The sequence below is a fragment of the Amblyomma maculatum genome, chromosome 3, assembly GCF_055883805.1.
Source record: "Amblyomma maculatum isolate TAMU_Amacu chromosome 3, ASM5588380v1, whole genome shotgun sequence".
Lineage (NCBI taxonomy): Eukaryota > Metazoa > Arthropoda > Arachnida > Ixodida > Ixodidae > Amblyomma > Amblyomma maculatum.
In genome coordinates this window covers 94,166,276-94,190,981 of record NC_139346.1, presented here as the reverse complement: position 1 = coordinate 94,190,981, position 24,706 = coordinate 94,166,276, and the positions used below count along the sequence as shown (strand labels likewise).

Below are 24,706 nucleotides of genomic sequence, written 5' to 3'. Positions count from 1 at the left end.
ATTGGAAAAATTCCAATAGGAACCAATGAACTTTTTCGGCTGGGCTGCGCTCGTTGCCGGTCCCCACTCCCTTGAGGATATCTCCCTGGGCAACAAGAGCACGCCGCAGGGCTGCGTTCTCTCCGCTACTTTCAACATCACTAAGATGGGCCTTCCGGCTCGGCTCACCCGCCACGAGGGCCTTCATCATAGCATTTACGCAGATGACGTCATCAATTCTGAATGACTGGCGGCAGTGATGGACACATTGAAGGGACTCTCCAGGCTTTGATCAACACAGTTGAAGACTACTTATCGGACAAAGGATGTAAGTGTTCAGCAGCAAATATGAGCTCTTCTTTGTGCGTTATCACGGCACCCGGAAGCCCCCCACATCTCCAGATATCCGCCTCACTATTAACAACCTTCCCGTGCCTACGGTCGACACCATCCGAATTCTTGGCCTCCACCTCCAAGCAAACGGAGCCAACACCAACACAATACAACGCTTGCATCGATACACACAGCACACTAAGCCGAGAACAAGCCATTACACTTAGGAGCCTACAAACAAACATATCCAAACAGAGCCCTGTACCACAGGATATGGCTAACACAATACAAAAGCGAATGTGTCTGGTTCGCAGACACAGCTACGCTATACCACACAACATGGGGATGTAGGGCAAGCCCCATAATGCCTAAAATAGATAGCGCTAGTCCTGAGCAGTGGGAGGACCTTCTAGCCGACTCGGACGCGCAGCATCAGCTCATGTTGGTGCAACGGGACAGAGCCGCTGCTGAGGCCAACGGACTCCTGGACAGAGGAATGCCGACTACTGCTTTTTCCTAACCCCTAACCCCAATTTTCCCCAATAAAGTTTATCAATGACGCTGTCATACGGCGCGTTGCCAACAAGCGGGCAGGCATGAAGGAGGCCAATCTCCTTCATCTCTTTCAAGCATTTGTCGTAAGTTGTATTGCTTACACTGCTCCATATTTACGTCTCACACCCACGGAGAAGCACCGCATGGATTGCATTATCCGCAGCGGCGTCAAAACAGCTCTTGGTCTTCTCTCTACTCCCAGCTACAAGCTCCTCGCCCTTGGTGTCCTCAACACGGTTGACGAGCTCATTGAGGCGACCCTCCTAGCCCAGCGCCAACGACTCTCACTAACTTCCGCAGGCCGCACTATCCTCGAACAACTTCGCATCGCTCCCCTTCGTCTGCCATCCTTGGTAGCCAATATCCCACCTGCCATCAGGGCCAACATCAAGACTCTCCCTCTTCCCCGCCGCAACATCCAACTCATCAAGATTGCGAAGCTCGGGCCGCGTTACTCCAGCAAGCGATATGCCGGCCGACTTGGTGTACTTAACACAGACGCGGCAGACCATCCTACTCGGACTGCTGCAACACCGGTTGCCACAGATGAGAGCATGACTCTTCATGCCTCCAGCTCCGTACGCATTTCACATATCACTACAGCGGAGGAAGTAAATATTGCTCTCGCGCTCTCCACTTCTAAAGCTAAAGTAGTCATAAGTGACTAACAGCGCGCAATTCAATTAATTTTACTCATGGCTGAATTTCAATCGAAGCGTTTCGCGTGCTCATATCAAATCCTCCTAAACATATGACCCGACCATATCAGGAGGGTCATATGTTTAGGAGGCCCACATGGGTCTCAAGAGTAATTTATTTATTTATTTATTTATTTGTACATACTGCAGCCTCGATGGGACTATGGCAGAAGTGGGCAAACAAAGAAATGTGCATCAAGAAAATAGAAACGTAAAATATCAAAGAAAAAATAGCAATAGGAAGCAATGGCTGTCAAAAATTCTTCAATTGGTAGCGAGCGGACGTTTCCAGGCAGCGAATTCCATAGTTCAAAATGATCAGAGGAAAGAAGCTGTGTTTGAATGTCCCAATGCGGGAAAAGAAAGGGGTGGGATTCAGGCTATGGAAACTTCTAGTTATGGAAGGCTTCCTAATATTCAAATAATTATTTAGTGATGGAAGGCGCTGAGAGTGAACCAGTATGTGCAAAAACTTCAAACGTTCTATTTGAAGGCGAGATGATAGGGCTGTGAGACCTAAATCTGTATAATGGGAAGAAGGGGAAAAATCTCGGCCGTAGTTGTGAAAGATGAAGCGTACTGATTTCTTTTGAACTGATTCTAATTTTTTGATATCGGATTTCGTATAAGGGTTCCATACGATACAGCCGTAATCAAGAATGGGACGGATGAGTATTTTATATGTGAGCAGTTTGGTATCCTTTGGGGCTTTACGCAGTGTACGATGGAGGTATCCGAGACGTTTAAAAGCTTTGTTACATATGATGTCAATGTGTTTCGACCATGACATATCATTAGGGAAATGAAGGCTAAGGTATTTATATTTCGTGACTCGTTCGAAATCCCGGCCATGAAAACTGTACGTGAAATGTGAAGAAGACGGGCGTCTAGAAAAGGACATGGAAACGTTTTTTTTTTTTTAATTAATATTCATTTTCCATTCCTTGCACCATCTACAAAAGTTAGCACATAATTCGTTATGTACTTCATGGTCAAGTGGTGTATTAATGTCGTGATATAAGACGCAGTCATCAGCGTAAAGACGAATTTTTACATATACACAACATGGCAGGTCGTTAATATATAATAATAAAAGAAGCGGGCCTAAAACGGAGCCTTGCAGAACGCCGGATGAAATACTAACAGGAGTGGAAATAGATGAATTAAAGTGTACAGACTGCGAACGCTGATTTAAGAAACTGGATATCCAACCAACAAGGGAAGGGTTTTTTAGAACATAGTTTTTGTGTAAGAGTTTAGGGTGTGGGACAGTGTCGACAGCTTTGGATAAATCATTGAAAATGCTGTCGACCTGTATACCTAGATTTAATGATTGAGGAATGTCGTGCGCAAATTCAGTTAGTTGGATAGTTGTGCTCAGGCCTTAACGGAAACCATGCTGGTAAATGTTTAGGATGTTGTGGGTTTCAAGAAATTCAATGATATGTTTGGAAATAACATGGGAAATAACATGTTCGAGTAATTTGCATGAACGGGCTGTTAAGGAGATAGGTCTGTAGTTCTGCAGTAGTTGAGTACTATCGGATTTGTACAATGGATTGACCTTGGCAAGCTTCCAGGAGTGGAGAACAGTGAGGGTGGATGATTTACGGAAGATTGTGGTAAGATATCGGCTTGTCCAAAGTGAGTAGCGCACAAGGAACGGGTTAGGTATGTCATCTGGGCCGCAGCTCTTTTTAGTATCTAATTGGAGGATCATACTGAGAACACCTGCAGCACAGACGACAACATCTTCTATGAGAGGCTAAGAGTTACAGCTAAAAGAAGCAACGATAGAGTTATCCAGTGTGAATACAGAATGAAAATAGGAATTAAAAGCAGTGATGAGGGGGGTTCGGGCCCTGGTGCGGGCACTGGTAGCGAGCAGAACCGAGCAGAACTGGCTTAACTTGGGAGTCAGCTGGTCCGCAAAAGCACTTCCTCTTCCTCTTTCTCGGTTATCTGTCCGCTTAATAGGAGCTGCTTCTTTACAATCTGGCCCCCGCAGAAAAGAGGAACCATCCTGGCGACCCAAAGAGACGAAAGGATAGCAGGATCGTAATAAGGCTTCAAGCGGTCGACGTAAACAATCTCACGCCCACGGCGGCGAAGGTCGGTGGAAGCGGCTAGCGGTTCAGCTAGGTAATTGACGGGAGAAGTCTGCTGACGTACTAGATAGGGTCCGTGGTACTTTGCAGTAAACTTGCTGGTCAGACCTGGTGGTGTCGATGGGACCCAGAGCCATACATGAGAACCGGGAGAGAATTGGTGGACAGAGTGGCTGCTGTCGCTGTGCGCTTTCTTCTGCGCTTGCTCGTCCGAAGTAAGCGAGCGAGCCAGCTTGCGACATTCTTCAGCGTGCCTGGCAGCTGCTGAAAGTGATGTATACTCTAAGATATCAGGACGGTAGGGGTGGACGGTGTCGAGTGGAGATGAAGGTTCACGCCCGTAGAGCAGAAAAAAATGGCGAGAATCCGGTAGTTACTTGAACGGCGGTGCTGTAGGCATAGGTTATAAATGGGAGAATCTTGTCCCAATCGGAGTGGTCGGAGGCGATGTACTTGGACATCATGTCACCGAGTGTGCGGTTGAAGCGTTCTGTGATGCCGTTGGTTTGAGGGTGGTACGCGCTGGCTGTTCGGTGGATGATCTGACATTCACGTACGAGCGCTTCGACAACCTCGGATAGGAAAGATTTGCCTCGATCACTTAGAAGTTCACGAGGGGCCCCGTACCGCAGAATGAAATGATGAAGAAAAAAGGACGCGATATTGGGTCCGGTGGCATCCTGAAGGGCTGCTGTCTCCGCATAGCGAGTAACGTGATCGACAGCCACGATGATCCAACGATTCCCTGCAAGTGTATATGGCAGAGGTCCATACAGATCGATGCCAATTAACACGATCGAATGGTCGGCATGGGCACGGAAGATGCTGTAGTGGAGCTGGTTGATGGAGAGGAGGAGGCTTGCGACCGATGCACGAACGCACATACTGACGAAGGTATACATATACCGCGCCAGTAAAAGCGCTGTCGCAACTGTTCATAAGTCTTAAATACACTCACATGGCCACACTGCGGATCGTACGATAAGATGCGCAGATATCACTACGGAGGTGGCGAGGTACGACTAGCAGCCACTTAAGGCCATCTGGCAATATTATTGCGTTTATAGAGGAGACGGTCACGAAGGGCGAAATGCTGCGCTTGACGACGAAGGGCGCAAGGAGCCGGTGAAAGTAACGAGTTCGTAAGAAGATCGATTAGTGATGTTAGCCACGGATCTTTGCGCTGTTCAGATGGCATGTCGTCGATAAGAGGCAAACGATGAGAAGCAAATGATAGGAGAGGAAGGGTAGGCTTTCGCCATTCTCTTAAGAGACACCACGGAGGAGTCGGCGGTGGCCTTGACACAAGAATAATTACCTCCATAATAAGGATGAGACGACAAGGCGGTGCTGAAGTCGATTGTCGGCTAAACGTATATCTATAAGAACTTGCGCTGCTCGAAGGGCGCGCCTAAAATCGAACATAGAACGCCATTTGGTTTTAAATTGAACAAGTGTATATTACGCAGACAAGCCGCTACAGTGTGTAGTTGGGGCTATGCTTCACACTTGCTCGTTTTGGTTTGGGATTCAGGATTCGCAGCCTAGACTGTCAACTCGTCTACGCTATATGGGAGTCATTTTGCGATTCATCGCCCACGACTCAGAAATCCTTCGCAATAAATTTGTTTATCTCTCTTTCTGTGCACGTCTGAATACGTGGTTATGTGGAAAACCAGTTTCCTTCCCCTTCGCCGCGACCGACCACCACCACCCCAACGAGCTTCATGGCAGCGCCGGCTGGGAGAGGAGGTAAATACCTCCCCTTGGGGGAAGGAGACCAGCGATGGGAGCGCCACCAAGACGTCTACGCGGGTTCCCGCGAGAAGACGAGAGAGAGATTCTGGATCCAGCCGGCAGCGAGAGCGGTCGTCTCCCGCCGCCTCTCCCGGCAAATGCCGGGGGATAGCGGGCACGGAGTACGCTGCGCACACGGGAGGACCCGTCGTGCACGACCGCCCATCTTCTGGTTCCCAACGGCGAAGCGACCGGTAAATACCGCACGCTCTCGCCGCCTCCCGCGGCAAACGCCGTGGTACGGCTTCGTCCGAAGAATGCGGCGCGCACGGGAGATCCCGGCCGCCATATTCACGGCGCGTGCAAATGTCCGCCGCCGAAGTCGCACCCCCATTCCCCAGCCGGTGAGTCAAAAGTCCTTCTTACGTAGCCTTGCCCTTCCAAGGAAAACCTTGTTGATGTATAGCTAGCCGGCATGCTCTGTATTATTTGCAAGTGCAATAAATAGCATTCGAGTAACGATGTGCTGTCCCCGTCCTTTGTCCCCTTTGTTCCCCTCCGCGGGTCGCTAGCGAGAACGTTGCACCTGCGGAGTAGGAGCGGGGCGGAAGACCGTCCCCCTCTTAAACCCCACAATGGCGCCCAACGTGGTTCTCTCGTGCAGAAGCACTTGAGATACTTACCCCTCCCTAGGGACAAAGGACGATAGTCAGTTCGCGGCGTGGAGTGCCTGCCCGGACATTAGGCCTGACCCGACATCGCTATGCTAGCAAGGCTAATATGCTTTCTTGACGGCGAGGTGGGAGGAGTTGCAGCGAGAACGAATGGTCGTGCTTGTATTGGTGTGTGTGTGGAGCATTTTTATTCGTGTGTGTGTGTGTGTTTATGTGTGCCGAGACCTTCGAGAGGTGCAGCCACGAGGTCCGTACATGGAGTGCGAGACCGAGCCGTCCACGGAGAACAGCACGTCGGAAGCGAGTGAGTGCCTCAGCCAGGACGGTGGCCCTACTTTTCTTGTATATAGTTGTGACTTGTAAATATTCCCTATTCTGTCTCTTTGGCTCTGGGAGCCAGGTGCCGCAATCGGCTGACTTGTATTGCAGCCGTGATTGCCGGGAAGCACCGGGGCGCTCCGACACCGCTGGACGCGGTGGGCGCCGTTCGCTCAGAAGTTGCCTTTGGATAGCAGCAAGCGAGTAGGGCCACCCTGGGTTCCTTGGCGGAGATGCACATCCTCGCGGCGCTGCGTTCTAGCTATTGTCCTTAGCGCTAGAGCAAGTAGGCTTAAGGCTCTTTTTGGGAGCTGCCTGTCGCACATCGGAGGACAGGCTAACCGTGGCATACAGCATGCGCAAATGCGGTTTGCTTGTTTTATATTGACCTCGCTGTAGCCGAACATCTCGCTGAATTAGAGAAAGCTAACTTCGTTCAAATGAACTTGGTATTTTTGGGCTGAGAAGGAGAAGCGGAAATTTCGTGGAACCAGATTATTATGCCGGCAAACGAACCGCGGATGCCCGTGCTTCGTTCGGATTAATGGAACGCAGTGCGGTGCCGGATAAAATTGTTTGGCACTCGCATTGGCCCGCATTTTACCAAATGGTCATTTTGCTCAATTTATTCAACCTTTTTGGAGATCCGGAGGGTTGTGCAGATATCAAGTGAAGCCGCCTGGACCTGCTGCCATTGTTTACTTTCCTGCCTGCTGCCCTGCGGCCGTGAATCACCGAAGCTCGGAGTCTCACGGAACCAGTCCGGCTTGACGGGAGAGGAGGCCAACCCGTACCTGCCAACAAAGGCGCGCCAGCGGGAACAACACCCTCCCGTCACGCTGGCTTCTGGGACCTGCCGATGGACAGCGGGGGTCCCTTCACCTTGCTGCTCGTCGGATGACACCAACGTTTGGATCGCCCTGCTAAGCCTGGTGTTTACCTCGCGGATGGCGTCCAAGGAGCAGCTCTCGACAACCATAGGTGAACATTTAAGGAGGGAGGGATGTGGAAAACCAGTTTCCTTCCCCTTCGCCGCGACCGACCACCACCACCCCAACGAGCTTCATGGCAGCGCCGGCTTGGAGAGGAGGTAAATACCTCCCCTTGGGGGAAGGAGACCAGCGATGGGAGCGCCACCAAGACGTCTACGCGGGTTCCCGCGAGAAGACGAGAGAGAGCTTCTGGATCCAGCCGGCAACGAGAGCGGTCGTCTCCCGCCGCCTCTCCAGGCAAATGCCGGGGGAAAGCGGGCACGGAGTACTCTGCGCACACGGGAGGACCCGTCGTGCACGACCGCCCATCTTCTGGTTCCCAACGGCGAAGCGACCGGTAAATACCGCACGCTCTCGCCGCCTCCCGCGGCAAACGCCGTGGTACGGCTTTGTCCGGAGAATGCGGCGCGCACGGGAGATCCCGGCCGCCATATTCACGGCGCGTGCAAATGTCCGCCGCCGAAGTCGCACCCCCATTCCCCAGCCGGTGAGTCAAAAGTCCTTCTTACGTAGCCTTGCCCTTCCAAGGAAAACCTTGTTGATGTATAGCTCGCCGGCATGCTCTGTATTATTTGCAAGTGCAATAAATAGCATTGGAGTAATAACTATGTGTCGTCCCCGTCCTTTGTCCCTTTGTTCCCCTCCGCGGGTCGCTAGCGAGGACGCAGCACCTGCGGAGTAGGAGCGGGGCGGAAGACCGTCTCCCCCTCAATAACCCCACAGTTGCGACCACGTGATCGGATGGGTCAGTCACATTAACAAAGATTACAGGTCTTAATTAGCAAACCAGAGGTAGTGGCCGGTGACAGCTTTCGCTGAGCATAGCAGGCAATAAACATTCGGCTATGCTTTAAACTAAGGCCGACACTCGATAAAATTACCACAGTTAGAAACATTGTACTTCATCAGTCATAAGCATCTCAGACTGACCGAGTAGCGTGCAGTGTATTCGAGATCGCTTGCTCAACGCCTATGTACTAAACTGCTCCTAACGTATAGATTATAAGTGAATACTATCTTTTTTTCATAGTAATTTCACATACTTTAGCGCCCGACATTTCCACGCACGTGCGAGTATATTCGAGAAGAAAGAAGCGATTGCTAACCGTACCGTGTGGTCTTTTTTTTCCTGCTTGATTTTCGTCCTATTTCTCATAAGCAGGCTGCCAGGAAGGTATAATATGGAAGCTCCGACGCTCCTACTGACGACCTTATGGCTCTTGTCGCTCTTTGCACATAGCGTTCAGGAGTGCAAGGAAGAGTACCGGAAGCAGCGGCCGACCCACACCGCTTGCCTGCCGCCCAACCGAGACTGTACTATCAAGAAGAAGGGCGTCAGCGCCGCAGAACGCGAGGTCATCCTCAAGACGCACAACGACTATAGGAGCACGTTAGCCAGGGGCCAGCTGCAGGGCTTCGCTGCTGCCACGAACATGCTGCAACTCCTTTGGGACGAAGAGCTGGCCTCTGTGGCTCAGGCGAAAGCCGAACAGTGCACCGACGCCCACGGAAGCCTCAACCACGACGAGTACGAAGACCGCTTCACGAGCAAATTCAAAGACACTGGTCAGAACCTGGCATTCCGCAGGAGCAGCGCTCCCTTCAACAGCAGCGATTGGCCCAGCAATATAAAGGCGTGGTACGTCGAGTATGCCGATTACCCACCAGAAAGGGTGGGGGCGTTCCGACCTCCGTCCGGCAAACCTACGGGACATTTCACACAGGTCGTGTGGGCCACTACGCGGTATGTGGGATGCGGCTACATTGATTATACCGTCGCTGGTGCCACCGTCATGCCGTACATGCAGCTGTACGTTTGCAACTACGGCGGCGCCGGCAACACACTGACATTGCCCGTGTACCAGGCTGGAGATGTGTGCTCTTCTTGTCCAACTGGTACAGTGTGCGTCATGGATACGGGGCTGTGCGCTCCAGTTAAAGCAGAAGAAGAGCACAACAAGGAGTCTGACAATCATGAGAAGGGGCAGGACAACCCACACAAGGAACCTATCAAGCCTGGTGAGGTTCCGAATGCCACTCACGAGGAGCCTGACAAACCCGCACCGGACGCACTTAACAAAAGCCCGAGACCATCCGATAAGGATAATGAAAAGACTGATAAAGGTACCCCCACTTCAGCCCGAAGAAGCGGAGGGCCGAACATGGTCTACCTGCCTTGTCCCTTAACTTGGGGCGCTGTTTTTGTGGCGCATTGGCGTATAGAGCGCTTTTGGGAATAACGGCAACATTAACGCAAACGGAACGCACTACTGCGTATACTCCGTGTGGCGTGTTTTTCTTCATTTACTTCTTTCCGCGTCAACTTGTAAATGTGACAGCGGCAAGCAACACTCGTGGCCTCATTTCAGCTTATGCGCATAAAGTTGCGAACAGTTCAACATTTGCATGACTCGCACATAAGTAATCCTAAATGCGGTACATTAAGGGCATATTTTGCCCCGCCGGGGTGGTGCAGTGGTAAGACGCCCGACTACTGTGCCGGAGTTCCCGGGTTCGAACCCGACCGCGGCGGCTGCGTTTCGATGGAGGCGAAACGAAGTGGCGTCCGTGTGCTGTGCGATGTCAGCGCACGTTAAAGATCCCCAGGTGGTCGAAATTGCTCCGTAGCCCTCCACTACAGCTCCTCTTTCCCTCTTTCCACTTTCATTCCCACCTTCCTCCATTCCCTTACGGCGCGGTTCGGGTGTCCACAGAGCAAGTGTGACAGTTACTGCGCCTTTCCCTTCCTGTGAACCAATTTATTTTTAAGGGCATATTTATGGGCAATTGCGCGCCACTTTGTCTTATGCCACTGATAGCCGTTGAAATAAATGTACATGTGCCTTCAACAATGCTCTGACATTTAAGGCCTGTACCTTTGAGAGTCCTGACTGCGAGAATTTCGCCTTATTGTAGTCGCCTGTAGTAAGGTAGGTACTCTTACTTCGGCTGTCTTGCCAGAGCATTTGATAACTTCGGGTCTCTGACCGCATACGAAGGCCTTTAATAACGATCTATTCGAGCCATGAAGGTACCTGCTATGTTCGTATAAAAATACAGGTAACTCCTCTAGTGAACTAAGGGCGACAATTAAATAAGACTACCGACATTGATAGCTTATGTGGCTTGTTACTTGAAGCCTCAAAATTTCTGATACGCAGTCGTCTTACCAGCATGCATGAAAGGAAATATGAAGGGAGCTGAAAGGTCTAGACAGAGGAAGTTTTGGATACTTCAAGTATAAAAACTGGCATGGGGTAGACGGTATTTCTCCAATTTTCTGCTAATGAGTGTGGGAGCATCAAATCTCTCTAGCTGGAAACACCAAGCGGCGATCAGGCAGTTTCAGCAATCCACAGTCACACATCTCATGTGCGACCAAAGCTTATTTCTATCAACATCTCTGCAAACTGCCGGTCTACTGGAGCGTAGGACTGGAACTTTCGCATCAGGCTTCTTCATCGGTTCTGCTGGTTCGAAACCTCGCTATAGTACCAATAGTACTCTTAAAGGTAGACGCGACGTGACGGCCCACACCAAGGGTGCCTCCATTAAGCGGCCGTGTCACTAGCACTGGCATACATCGCACAGTACACGGGTATCCCTTACATTTTGCTTCCGTGGACATTTGGTCGACTGCCACAGTCGCTGGGGGGTAGTATTGTTTGGCCAAAGAATGATTTTCAAGGAATCTACTGCAGAAAAGGCACCAAGATGGTGCTTTGAAATATGACGCATAATTAAGGAGGCAGGTTGAACATTTAAGAGAGCAAGGTGCTGCAGTCCTAAACCACGCTACACGCTTATCGTAATCATTCTTTTCTTCGTCAACGACGTTCATTTGTTCAGGGCATAAACGATGAATTTTTGTGAAGATTGGTCAAATTGGGAAGACTGCTATAATCGCCTTGAATATTCCTCAACTCTGTCGTGACTGACCTCTAGTGTGCTACCCTCAACTGGAAGACGAAAGCAGCTCAAAGCGCAAGCGCTCGTGTCCCGAGGAACACGCGCTCGCAGAAGAAAGCTCGCATCGGGAGAAGCTGGTCGAATCTCTGTGATATCCTGAGACCTTTCCGCCTTCCCCCTCTCGAGCCAGCAAGATGGCGAAAAGCTTATCAATGGGTAGTACCTCGCCGCAAGCATCGTCCTTGCTGCTGGCGGGTTTCGTGGCCTCAGAAACTCACAAGACCGTCCAGGAGAACGTCTACGCCATCTTGGGCCACGGCGGATTCCAGCGGCGCGTCCTCTTCACCGGCATGCTGTCCGTGGTGGTGCTTCTGCAGCAAGCTGTGGCAGGCCGGCTCTTCGCCCGAGACGTCCGCCACTGGTGCGCCCCGCCAACTGACCTGCTTGACACACCAGCGGACGTATGGAGGAACGTGGCCATTCCATTGGGCGCCGACGGCAAACCCAGCTCGTGTGACGTCTACGCCCCTCCGTTGCCGCTGGTAAGCAGCAAGTCTTACGTAAAATGTAATTTGAGTTAGCCTTCCCACAGGATCAGAAAAAAACGTAATGAAGAATTAAGGAGCCTCACAGGGTTCACTCTTTAGGGCGAAACAAGGACGGCGCAGTTCTGACGTCACTCTATTCGTCTACAACCAAAAAATTATTTTTTTTAGAGATTAGGCCTCCTCATTAGGCTAGCTATTGTGAAGGCCCGCCCGCCCTATGTGCCGAGTGTTCAGCGACCTAAGACAATTGCGGGAGGGCCTCAAACAACACACTGCATATTGTACCATAGTGTAGAATAGGCAATATCGCTAGCGCTCTCACGCTCTTAACTCAGGATGAAGCAGCATTTTCAAGCGAACAGCAGACAGCTTTCAACGAGCAACGACACCGTCTCCATGCTCCCCCGAGACTCGCATATTTCGACGACGATACTGACACAGAGGCGCACACAGATGCAAGCAACGTCGGCCTCGGCGCTGTCCTCGTTCAACGGCAAGACGGCGTCGACAGGGTGGTCGCCTACGCCAACCGCGCCCTTTCGACACTGTGTCGAACTACTCTACCACAGAAAAAGAATGTTTGACGCCGCTAAGTTTCGACCGTATACCTGTATGGAAGACCATTTCATGCCGTCACCGATCATCATTCCTTGTGTTGGTTGAAGAAGTTAAACCTTTGCGGCCGCTTAGCTCGTTGGGCATTACGATTACAAGAATTTGATTTTGCTACCCCTTACAAGTCCGATCGAAAGCCCACAGACGCCGATAGCCTGTCAAGCGCACCCATCAAACCCCCTCCGCAAGACACCGCGAACGACGATAGCGTCCTCGGAGCAGTTAGCCTGCTCATCCCTCATGTCCAGACAGTGCGCCGTCCCCGAGCTGCGACAGCTTATCAGTCATCTCGAGAGGGGCACTCGGTTATGCCCCGGAACCTACCTCGTGGACTTTCTGTGTCCGGAGTGGTGTTCTTTACAAAAAGAATTCTGCGTTCAATGCGAAAACACACGTGCTCGTCGTACCATCTGATCTACGAGATGAAGTCCTTCTTGCATGTCATGACGAACCGACATCCGGCCATCTTGGTTACACGCGGTCTCTCTCTATAATCCGTCAAAATTATTACTGACCACAGCTTGTGTCCACAGTCAATCATTTCGTACGAACGTGCCGGCAATGTCAACAGCGTAAGAAACCTGCGCTTCCATCTCCCGGCATGATTCAGTCCATCGAGCCCCTACAAATACCATTCGACAAAATGAGTATAGACTTCCTTGGGCCCTTTCCTCCGTCATCGACCGGCCACAAGTGGATCATAGTTGCACGGACTACTTAACTCGCTTCGTCGAGACGAAGGCCCTTGCCCTCGGTACCGCTGCCGAAGTGGCTGAGTTCTTTATGCTTGACATCGTTCTTCAACATGGCGCCCCGTTGCCCATCAGCACTGACCAGGGAAAGACATTCACCGCTCAGCTCTTATGAGATGTCCTGATGCTGAGCCATACTGAACATCGATTTATTGATTGAAGACATTATTGGAGGTGCCCACTCCCCCACTCAGGTACGCAGACCGAATAGGGGGCTAGGAATCCGCGACTAGAAGCGCGCAAGAGTATACGCTGATTCTTCGCGGCCTCAGTCGTCAGGCGGACGACTTCTTTTTGGGTCTCAAGGTTTTCGCTTTGTAGAAGGGACTCCAAAGCTTCTGATTATCTTGAATGTTGGCCATTGCCCCAAGAGAGAAGGGGCATTGCCCTATTATGTGGTCTATAGTGTACCTCTCTCCGTAGCGTTTACAGTTTTCGTGTGCTCTGTCCTCTATCTTTAAGTGGCGCAGCCTACTGTCTTCGGGTAATTTCCGGCCTGTAGTCTGCGAAGATTTCTTGGCCCCTTCGTTCTATAGCTCTTTATGTGGAATGGAAAATGTTTTTCTGTTTAGTTTGTATATTCAGTGATCTCGTGGCAGGTGTTTAACCTTTCCTCGATTTCTAGGTTGTCTACCTGCTCGGCGTTTTTCCGGTGGTAGATAGGCGAGCGCGTGAGCGGCATCGTTTCCAGACACCGATTCGTGGCCTGGGGTCCATTTTATTGTGATCCTCCGTGAGATCTCCATAGATTCGAGAAAATTTTCTTAGCCGCGGCTGATACTTTTCCTTTTGTCAAGTTACAAATGGCTGTTTTGTTGTCACTTAAATCACTTTAGCTTGTGTGCCGACGCAGGCTAGCGCAATTGCTACCTCTTCTGCGATTACCGTATTTCTTGTTTTTATCGATGCCGTGGGCTTCGGTTCCGTCCACCACTGCCGCGACGGCAGTACCGATTTCCCGGTGGTTGCGTCAGTGTACGCCACGGAATTCGGGTCAAGCTTGCTCATCTCCTTTTCGATGGCTCTGGCTCTGTCTTTCCTTCTCTCATTGTTGTGAATGGGGCTCATGTTTCGTGGCATGGGTGGGATGTATAGGTCGGTTCTACAGTTTTGGCTCAGGCTTGTCTTGGGGTTCGTTCCTCTGTCGTGCTGGAGCCCGACCAATTCTAGAATTTGCCTTCCCGTTTCGGATTGACTGAGTTTCTCCATTTGCGCTATTCTTGTGGCTTCCATTATTTCCTTCCATTAGTTGTGTATCCCAATTTCCAGCAGTCTGGTCGGGGAGGTGCCGCAGGGAAGGCTGAGTGCGGCTTTTATGCTCTTCCTTATTACGACGTCTATTTGTTCCCTTTCCTTCGCTCTCAGGTTTAGATGGGATGTTGTATATCCTACCCTACTGATGATATAAGCCTCTACTTATCTTAGCATGCTCTTTTCTTTGAGTCCCCTGTTTTTGATAGATGCCCTTCTGATTAAACCCGTTACTTGAGCAACGTAATTCTGTAGTTTTGCTGTTAGGTACCCGTTTCTGTCGTCTGCATAGATGAGTTCAACGATCCTAATCTGATTAACCTGGACACTTTTTGACAATCTACTGTGGTTTCGAAGCTTATTGGCTCTCCTTTTTGTTCGTGCAGATTAGTAGCTCCAATTACTGAACATAGAAGCACTACCGCCTACCACCCGCAAACGAAAGACCTAATAAGACCGTGACAGACATGATTTCAATGTACGTCGATGGTGAGCACAAGACGTGGACAAAACACTGCCTTACATCACCTTCGCTTACAATACCGCGAGGCAGTAAACAACACGTTTTACCCCGTTCCGTCTCGTGTACGGTAGGGAGGTGCGCATGATGTTAGACGCCATGCTAACATGCGTTGACGACGACATCACCTCCAACGCTGGCTAATTCATGGAACAAACAAGTCAGCTAGTCCGCTTGCACGTCAAGGGACAACAAGCTGCCAATACCCGACATTACAACCTTCGCCACGAGGACGTGCACTACGAAGCGGGTGACCAGGTGTGGATGTGGACCCTTTGCGTCGTAAGGGCCTGTGTGAAAAGCTCCTGCATCGGTATTTCGACTCGTACAATGTGCTCCACCGCCTAAGCAACGTGAACTACGAAGTTGTGCCTGACGGAACTACAACAGCGGCCCGAAGTCGTGCACGTGGTGAGGCTCAAGCCTTACTTTTTGCGGGACTGAGAGTCATCGACGCTGTGTTTACCAGCTCTCCGTGTACCATCTTGCCCAGGCTGTGTAATGCTTCTTTGTGCAGGGATTGTGTGGTTCTTTTTTCTGTTTCTTTTTTTTTATACATAACTATTTTCGCATCGAGGCGACGCTTACTTTTTTTAGGGGGAGAATAATGTCACATGCCTAGCACCGCGCGGACTCGGCGCTGAGCCGCAACGACGACGATGTGGTTATTGGCGCGTGGAGAGCGCTTGGGTGGTGGTGGTGAACTCTTTTTATTGCGCCCAAAAACAGGGGACCAGCCAAATGACCAGTTGCGCTGACTTAGAGGAGGTCGGCGGGGATCCTTTGGGATGCCGCGGCCTCCACCGCGCGCTGGATAAGCCAGCGTTGGTCTGCTGGCTCGGAAGTACACAGGAGAGGCTCCCACGTCTCTGGGGTGTTTGAGTTGTCTGTGTTGTAATGTGTACAAGTCCACACCATGTATATGAGTGTGGCCGGAGTTGAGCAGTGTTTACACATGGGGACTATCTGATCCGGAAAGATCCTGCTTTATAAGAGGGGGTGTGGGAAGCTGCCAGTTTGTAATGTGCGCCATTGGACGGCCTCGCGTCTTGTTAGATCGCGGTGTGCGGGAGGATATGTGAACCTTTGGAGTCGGTAGTGCTGGAGTATGTCCGTGTAAGTGGTGAGTAGAGAAGCGCGTGAGATATTAGTGTCAGCGGAAGCAGGGTGGCTGATCATACTCTCGGCTCGGCAGCTGAGATCTCAAGCGAGAGTGTGTGCCTGGGCGTTTCCGCTGAGCGACTCGTCCAAGTCACTGTACTCGAACCGAACCTTGTTCGAAGATTGGCGGAACGCTTCGTGGGTCTGCCTGCCCATCGCTCTGCGTACCCACAGCGCCTGCCCGTACATCTGACGCTCTTGGATCGTGACAATATCTTATTTTTTTTTTAACCTACCTAGCTGTTCTTCCTGTCGCTCACCTCCTTTTTTTTTTTACCAGTACACGCACATTTGATTGGACCCATAGCCTTTACAGCTAGTGATGGGTCCAAATGAAAAACAAGCACAATATTACTGGCAGACCATATATGTTCGGTTGCATCACAACGAAATCAGTTGGAAGGAAAAAACTTCTAAATTAACGCACACAAACTGCTTCATTTCTACATTTCCATGGAAATTAGGTAGTGTTTTAAAGATGCCGAAAAGTTATTTTCTTTTTTCACTTCATTTGGGACTTCATTCCACACATGGGCTCGGATATATTCTAGGAGTCTCTGGCAGTAAGTTTTATAACAAGGTGATCGATTGTTAGTTGCAGCTGTTGTTTGTTTCATTGTATAATGTAAATAAACTACGGGGCAAGGGGTTGCTAGATCTTATTATAGTATTTACTATTTCAGCTATCTTCCGTTTATATGCCATTGATAGCGGTAGGATACGAAGCTGCTGAAAAAGTGGCCTACTGGGGTAATATGTACTGTTTAAATAAGTTATTATACGAATAGCTCGTTTTTGAAGGTGAGAAACAGGATTTAGGTATGTTTTATATGTACTGCCATGTTTCTAGACAATAGAATAATTGGCGATGCACAAATGCGAAATACAGAACGCGTAACATTGGAAGACCAAAGCAGTCCCTGGTCCTTAGTAAAACATGACAATCATAGACTAATTTAGAGCAAATATTAATAATTTGTTATTTCCAGTCCATATCAGACGCGAACAGGACACCAATATACTTGCATTGGGGAACCCTCAGCAGATTAGTGTTGTCAATAGTTAGTGATATGCGTTCTTAGTATGGGTTCTTTCTGCGCGAGTGAAACACGGTGTACTTTATTTTCTCAGTATTAAGGGTTAGCCGATTACTTTTATACCAGTGTGAAAGTTATCATTAATTATACATTTAAGTACCTCTAAATTATCCCCTGTAAAAAGTAATGTATGTCATCGGCATATATTATAGCTTTTGAATATTTCAGCGTTGATGGAAGGTCATTAATATACAGTGAAAAGAACAACAGTCCAAGCATGGGACCCTGCGGCACACCTAGATTAATGCTTTGCGGTAGTGAGGTTAAACTGTTTACAACAACATATTGTTTCTGTCCTTAAAGATAACTCCTATTTAGATCACAAATTTTCCGTCTTAAACTGAAGGCTTCCAATTTCTGTTGTAGTATTGTGTGATCAACTGTACCGAAAGCTTTTGATATGTCTAAGTATACTACTATGGCCAGTTTATTATGCAGAGCAGTACTTATCAGTTTTGTAAGAACAAGAACTGCGGCTGACGTTGACCTTCGGCGCCTGAAGCTGTGCTGATATTGATAATGTTACATGTATTTGGAAAATATTGTATACGTTTACAAAGTAACTTTTCTAAAACTTTGTTATTTGCATTTAACACCGATATTGGTCTGTGGTTTTGCCAGTCAGATCGTTCTCCGCCTTTATAGATACGTATAACATTTGCAGCCTTCAGTTCGTCAGGATATATTCCATTTACCAATTAATGGTTAAAGATATGTAGCAGATGCATAGATTGCTAGTATATCAGTCGTTTTTTATCAGTCTAACGACTACCTCCTCTACCGCTTCTTGCTATCCCTGTATTTCCGCTGCCCAAGTTCAGGTGCTTCACTTATTGGATAACAGATACCGGTGATGGCAAATATATTTTGCGTCCCATTTTAATTATTTGTAATAAATAACTACTTACTAATAGGAGGCCAGTGGGCTACCGTAGACCAAAAGCCATCTTTATTCCTTTTGAGAACAATTTCGAAAGCTTCCCCACAAAGTAGCCATTAGTGGCATGCACTATAAACGGGGCAGTTATTTCCTTGTGACGCATGTGTGGCTCCGAGAGCAGGCCAACCTCGACAACAAAACGTCACCTACGTGGCTGTCCTGGACAGTATTTCCCTTGGTCACTATAAGGTCCGCGCGGTAATTTTGATGCAATGAATCCGCCAATAAGGACGTCGTAACGTCAGGAGGTAGTCGCTCATATAGGAGCCTCTTGAAAGCTGGGTCACTAAACACGATATATGCTGCACCCTACCGCAGCCAGAAGACTACGAGGACCGTAGAGTGGTGCGCTGCCATCGCTGGCAGTACGAAACTTCCCGCAAAGATGACAGCATCGTGAGCCGGTGGAACTTGGTGTGCGACAAAGCCTGGCTCCTCACGTTCTCCAAGGCCACGTACATGCTTGGCGCCGCACTTTGCGTTCCCTTCGCCGGAATCGTGTCTGATAGGGTGGGCCGACGACCCGTGATCCTGGCTAACGTGACGGCGTTGCTGGCCTTCAGCATAGGGTGTGCTCTCTCGCAGACGTTTGCTATGTTCCTCGTCACCCGGTTTTTCGTGTCGGCCAGCAGCTGTTCACTGCAGGTTCTCATATTCATCCTCCTCTACGAGGTGACCGGCAGCGACCGTCGAGCCCTCTATGGCGTCCTGGATACGGCCGTTGGCACAACGGTGGTGGAGCCCATCATAGACCTGCTGGCCATGCAGCACCCCCGCTGGGCACTCGCTCACATGTTTTTGATCCTGTCCACTATCTTGTTGGCTATCTGGTGCTACCTGCTCGAAGAGTCTCCGAGTTGGCTACTGGCTATGTCGAAAACGCGGGCGGCAGAGCAGGTCATCTTGATGGTCGCCGAGCAGAACGGCGTTGACCTCGTGAAGGCACGCGCCACGATCCAGGCCCTTTATGAGCAGATCAGGAAGCAGGTGCCGTCGACCAATATGAGTTCCTTCAGCGAACTCCCTGCCACGAACACCTTTTTCCGCCGCGTGTTTTCCGTAGTGCTTTGCTGGTTCAGCGTCAACTTCACCTACTACGGCCTGATACTACAAGACGTCGATAGCAATGTGATCTGGGAGGTCACCCGAGTCGTTCTGCAAGTCCTGCTGTACGCTGCCATCTGGCGATTTCTGCAGAGCCGCGGCCAACGCGAGACGTTCTCCATCATGCTCACCCTACTGTGCGCCTTCACCACCTTGAAAATGTCGGTGCATTTCGCCGGTATAACTCCGCTTTTCCCACTGGCGGAGGCGACTGTGAAGAGTGTGTCCTCGGCGACGCTCAGCGTCAACTACGGATACACGGCCGAGGTTTTCCCCACCGTCATTCGGAGCGTGGGCCTATCAATTTCGTTCTCCGTGGGCCGCCTCGGTGTCCTCGCTGTTGGTGGTCTGATGGCCTTCTCCGACCAGGAAAGCGCGGTTTATATTAGCCTGCTGATGATGCTGTTGATCCTGCTGAGCGCGGTGGCCATCCAGTGGCTACCGGAGATCTTTGTAAAGAAGCGCAAGCAAGAAGTAAAGCCGGCCGCCATTACTGAGGAACAGCGCAAGGCGGCCATGCAGGCATCCCTGTCACCAGGTGCCATGTCTCCTGCCCGTGACAGGAGATCTCCCCCGCGCCGCGCGCGCAAGGTCAAGTCGCCAGTCAAGTCACCAAGCAGGTCACTGGTCAAGTCGCCAGTCAAGTCGCCAGTCATGTCGCCGATGGCCAATGTTGCTACGGGGACTCGATCGCCGCCTATTGCGGGGAAGGCGTCTCGTCGTACTAAGAGTCCTTGACTTTGAACGTGTGTACGTGTGCGTTGTCTTGTTCCCATAGCAAGGTTTCCATGTGTAATCACTTGAATTTTATGCGTCATTGGTGTGTAATGGTTATTAAGTTTTTCATCGTTTCATACGTTTAGCGCCATATATAGTTTGCGTTTAGTGAGTGGCATGTAACGTTTGAAAATAACGTGTGGCTCCACCGTTGAATTAGAAACTGATATTTCTTGGGACATGGAGCTGTTACTAACCCTTTAGACTCTGTGAAGGCTGTGACCCGATGTTTTAACTTGCCGCCATTGAAGGCGAGAAACTTTGCCAGCATATGTGAATAGTTCTTGTGTTTACCTTGGGTACAGTGTTGAAGTCAGTTTCGTGGATATTAGCTTCTGGACTCGCGACCCAAATTACGATCCACTTCGTTGAAGGGCTATACGAGAAAAAGTATTTTCATGGTACTTCCATTCGGCGTACCTTAGATTTGAACAGCACAAAATTAAACAATGTGCGTCCTTCATCCGTGGCCGTTTTCCTGATCGGCGTTACTGGCCTTATAGCTCTAAATTAACCAGCGACACATCAACTCTACGCTGTTAACTGCCAAAATGTCCTTCGTCGCTATCGACCTCTACATACCACTACCCTGCTACCTTTGCACGCTGCTGCGAAGTGGTTCCCACGAAACACAAAAAGAGCTAATTGACATCTAGAATATGTCTAGGCCAAGAAATGGGCACTTCTAAAAGAAGACTCATTTGAGACGTTCTGTAGACCCAAGAGCTACAAGCCTTCCTGTAGCTCCGATTTAGCTCTGCTAACGCTACGCCAGTAGAAGTCTTGAAAACTTCTTGCCTAGAAAATTTTTATACTTGTTCTAGACATTGCTTCTAGCTGTAGCTCTGCTATAGCTGTGCTAGTAGACATCTTTAAACCCTCTTGGCCAGACCGTTTCTATTCTTGTTTTAGATGTGTAACGATTTGCAGTTTGTGCTCATTGTGGTCACAGTGCTCTGCTTTGAGAGCATTTTTTTTCTCCTAAATTTAATGAAATGACACAGTTAACTGGGGAGAAGGCGAATTGATGAAGGCTTGCACTTTGTACAACACAATAAGACACAGCTAGAGATGGCGCAAATTCAGTTGGGCTGAAGAGAATTAAAATTTTATTTTTTTTTTAGAATTTTCAATTTTACTCCTTTACCACCCCACCGATTATGTGCAATCTCTAGCTGTTTCTTATAGTGCTGTAGAAAATGCAAGCCTTCAACAATTCACCCTCTCCCCAGTTAACTGTAATTTAAAATTTAGAAAAAAAAATGCTCTCAAAGCAGACTATTGTGTGATTTCACATGCAGAATTCAGAACAATGAGCACGAACTACAAGTCGCTACACTCAATAGTGAATGCACATGCTGAATGTATGAAGAACACATGCTTCTCCAGTCCGAATTTTTATTGCACTCCACCTACAAAAGTAAAAGCAATCAGCAAATAAAGTTGTTGACAATATGGATTTGAGAAGCCTTTTTTGAAGGTTCTTCTGCAAAAGTAAATTCCAAACAACCTGTACTGGCAAAAAACATTTAAGTTACAGGCATGCATGCAAATGCACTGGTGTAAACTCACTGGAACCATCCGCGCAGAAGGTTCTGCATAAAAATATTTTTTATAACTTGCATAGATATATAAAATCATAATGCACACTGAAGGCATTGGCTGATGAGCTAAATTCAATGGCATATCGTAAGCTCCAGGTTCTGCCTTTTCCAGGGGTCTTTAAGACAGACAAAATTCCAGCAACCTGCAAAGACACAAAAAAAGCTCAAAATAATCAAACGAGCCAAAGGCAGTGGCAGTTGAGCTACGTGCCTGAGTTTTGTGGGGTTTTTAAGAAAAGAAGAATATGCACAGAGAAAGGAAACACCAAAATACGGTGATACCAATAGCATCTATTCAAAATGCCCGGACCTACCATGAAAGCCATTGAAATCATTCACCTAGTAGGCCATGCATGAAAAAAAATCCCTTATAGCTCGCACCACAAAACGAGGTCGAGGCAGTGGCCTTATGCTTCGGGCATTGACCTACCGTGAACTTAAAGAACAATCTTTTCTGGTGTGTTTAGAGAAGAAAGTTTTATTCACCCTGTACATACACAGAAAAACTTAAAGTGAGCTGAGGTTACTGATTTGAAAACGCTACGGTGCAAAGATGACAACAAAAACGAATAAGACACCATATGCGCACAACTTCCAACTATTTATTGGAAGAAACCACGAATATTCTACACCTGATGCCAGTGAAGTGCCGAAATGTTTTCAAAAAGACTCGTATAATTTCACATCTTCAACACGATCATTAGCAACAAAATAACTCCTCAAGATTCTACATTTGCTACCGCACATACTTAATTAGCACGCATCAGTGAAGTTAACAAAGCCAATACAATACAGCTAAGTTGCTTGTTGGGCGAGTTGGTGGGACAGTACGTTAAAACAGCGCTAGAAACATGGACAGATAGAAAGACAAACACGCATTGCTATCTACCCGTGTTTCTAGCGCTCTAGTCAGACGCATCTGCGGTTCAACTTCGGCGCGCTGCATTCACCATACAAGAGAAGTGGAAAGTTACTTACTGTTGAGAAATATGAGCTCCATATCACAGCACAGCAGTGGTTGTAAAATACAGCGCGGGAAAGCTGCAAAATCAGCGTAACTGTCCAAGCGCGGGAAACAAAGACAGCACACCGAACACACACCATCGAGAGCACGTTGAGCAACCGTTGAGCATGTCGAAAGACTAGGAAAGATGAGTTGAATGATTGGTGCGCGCGGGTAGCAAGCAGTCGCTAGCGACTGCAATGCCAAAATGCTAATAAAGCAATGACTGCCTACAAATCCCAACTATTACAAAAACAATTATGAGTTTATTTTATTTTGTTTTTCAATTTAACCTTATGCTTTGCAAAGAAACAAGAAACAAAAACCTGAAATAATAAAGCAATGTTGACAAATCGTAAACTGCATCGGCATCGAGCAGAGCGCCACCACGCAGCAGGCTTCAGCGTGCGGAACGATGTTTGTGCGTACTATAGTGCCTAGAATAGTGCGTACGATCGGCTCTCCTGCTGACTGTTCTCTTGCCCAAGCAACAAACATTATTTGCTCTGCATTTTCCGGCAGTGCGGTGAATTTCTCGTGCTCCCAAGCAAGCCGGAGTAGAAGTATGTCATTCGCGTGCCTCCCGTATTCTTACAGTACCCGTATGCTACCCCAGTGCGGCCTTACGAGCGGCAATACGGTGGTTTTCTGGTGTTGGCCAGGCAAGCTGGAATGAAGAGGCATTCGCAGCATAAAAAAGTGTTGTCATTCGCGTGCCTTCCCTCGTCTTTCAGGACCGGTGTGCAACCCAGTGCAGCCTTACGAGCGGTAGGTTAGCTGGACCGTAAATGACGGGGCATTGGTTCCCGCTAGAACGAACCGCAGTTTCAAAGTTCGAGGTTATTTTAAAGCGGTCTGTTACCTTCTGTTCCCGATTATCAAATAATCAAGTTGAGACATTGGAGTAATGCAAAGCTGTCTAACAATTTTTGTGCCGTAATTATTGCTTGGTTCCGTGGCTGCAATAAACCATGCGTAGAAAATGTTCGCTGTGATTTGTGAACATTCTTTGAATAGGGATTCAACATTCTGAACAGGGGAAAAATGGAGTATTTTTGTGGACTTTTAGAAGTTAGTAAACCCTTTCTACAATAGTATTTGTGAAAAGTTTCTGAATAAACATCGCTGAGAGGTCTTTGGAAAAATATCTAATTGATGTCTCCAAAAAACATATCTGAGACGTCTTTGAAAAGGCGTCTTAGTATAGACGTGCTAACGAAGTTTTCCAGGAAACTTCTTTCCGTCGACGTCTCTGAGAGGTTTTGTTCTAGAACAAGATGTTTGTAGCCTTCCAGAGCTGTTTAAAGAAGTTTATTAGACGTTATGTGTTTCGTGGGTTCGGCCTTTCTGCACCTCATGGACATTTTCTTCAAGGTCGGACAAGGCCGTTCTTTCGCGTTCATGGTTCTCGCTTTATTTTGGACGGCTCGCCATCGACGGAAGTTCCCATTCTTCTTTTAGGCTTACTGCCATATATAGGTGCGACGGTGCACCTTCGCAACGTGAACTTAGCTGTTGCTTGCAGCTGATCCCTCTGCTTTCATCTGATGTTTTGCAGCCTCGTGACAAACTTTCACAACTCTCGCTGGTTGGGACATATCGAGCTTTAGGATGTCCGCTCGCGCTCTCTCGTACTGAATTCCATTAACGATCTGGTCGCGGATCAATTTGTCTAGTTTGTTCTCGAATCCGCGCGCTTTCAATTTTAGGTCGGCCATTAGAAAATCATGGAACTGTTGTTCCTGGAGCTGTACTCGAGAGCGGAAGACTTATCACAAGTACATCCGTCATGACTTCAATAATATAGCGTGAACGTCGACCAAACTGCTGGTCAGCGCCTTATAACGTCGATAAGCGTGCAACACGGATAGAGATAGCGTCGTCTGCTAAGCTCTTCCGTTCACGAGGGCGCAAACCCTGCCACAATATCTGTCCTTGAAAACCCGATTGACAGCAGAGAGTATGCGCATGAATAAGATGTGAGAGACGTAATTCTTCTTTTTTTCCTATTACAAGAGGCCGCGCTGGCGC

General features: G+C 48.8%; 2 protein-coding genes across 2 annotated transcripts; both read left to right on the top strand.

The window, feature by feature from the left end:
* Positions 1-8,575: 8,575 nt before the first annotated feature.
* On the top strand, positions 8,576-12,435 carry LOC146195350 (uncharacterized). Its single transcript, XM_084596777.1, has 3 exons — positions 8,576-9,518; positions 11,574-11,845; positions 12,187-12,435. The coding sequence occupies exons 1-3, from the start codon at positions 8,576-8,578 to the stop codon at positions 12,433-12,435; spliced, it is 1,464 nt and encodes a 487-aa protein (XP_084452903.1).
* A 6,211-nt stretch (positions 12,436-18,646) lies between these two features.
* LOC146195349 (solute carrier family 22 member 7-like) lies at positions 18,647-20,029 on the top strand. Its single transcript, XM_084596776.1, has one exon. It carries the CDS (start codon positions 18,647-18,649, stop codon positions 20,027-20,029), a length of 1,383 nt encoding a protein of 460 aa, XP_084452902.1.
* Positions 20,030-24,706: the final 4,677 nt, after the last annotated feature.

Excerpts from the sequence above, each read along its gene's own strand:
- LOC146195350 (XM_084596777.1), top strand. The coding sequence starts at position 8,576 with ATGGAAGCTCCGACGCTCCTACTGACGACCTTATGGCTCTTGTCGCTC. Across the intron at positions 9,519-11,573 it reads TAATGAAAAGACTGATAAAG|AAACTCACAAGACCGTCCAG; the intron begins GTACCCCCACTT and ends TCGTGGCCTCAG. Across the intron at positions 11,846-12,186 it reads ACGCCCCTCCGTTGCCGCTG|GATGAAGCAGCATTTTCAAG; the intron begins GTAAGCAGCAAG and ends CTCTTAACTCAG.
- LOC146195349 (XM_084596776.1), top strand. The coding sequence starts at position 18,647 with ATGCTTGGCGCCGCACTTTGCGTTCCCTTCGCCGGAATCGTGTCTGAT.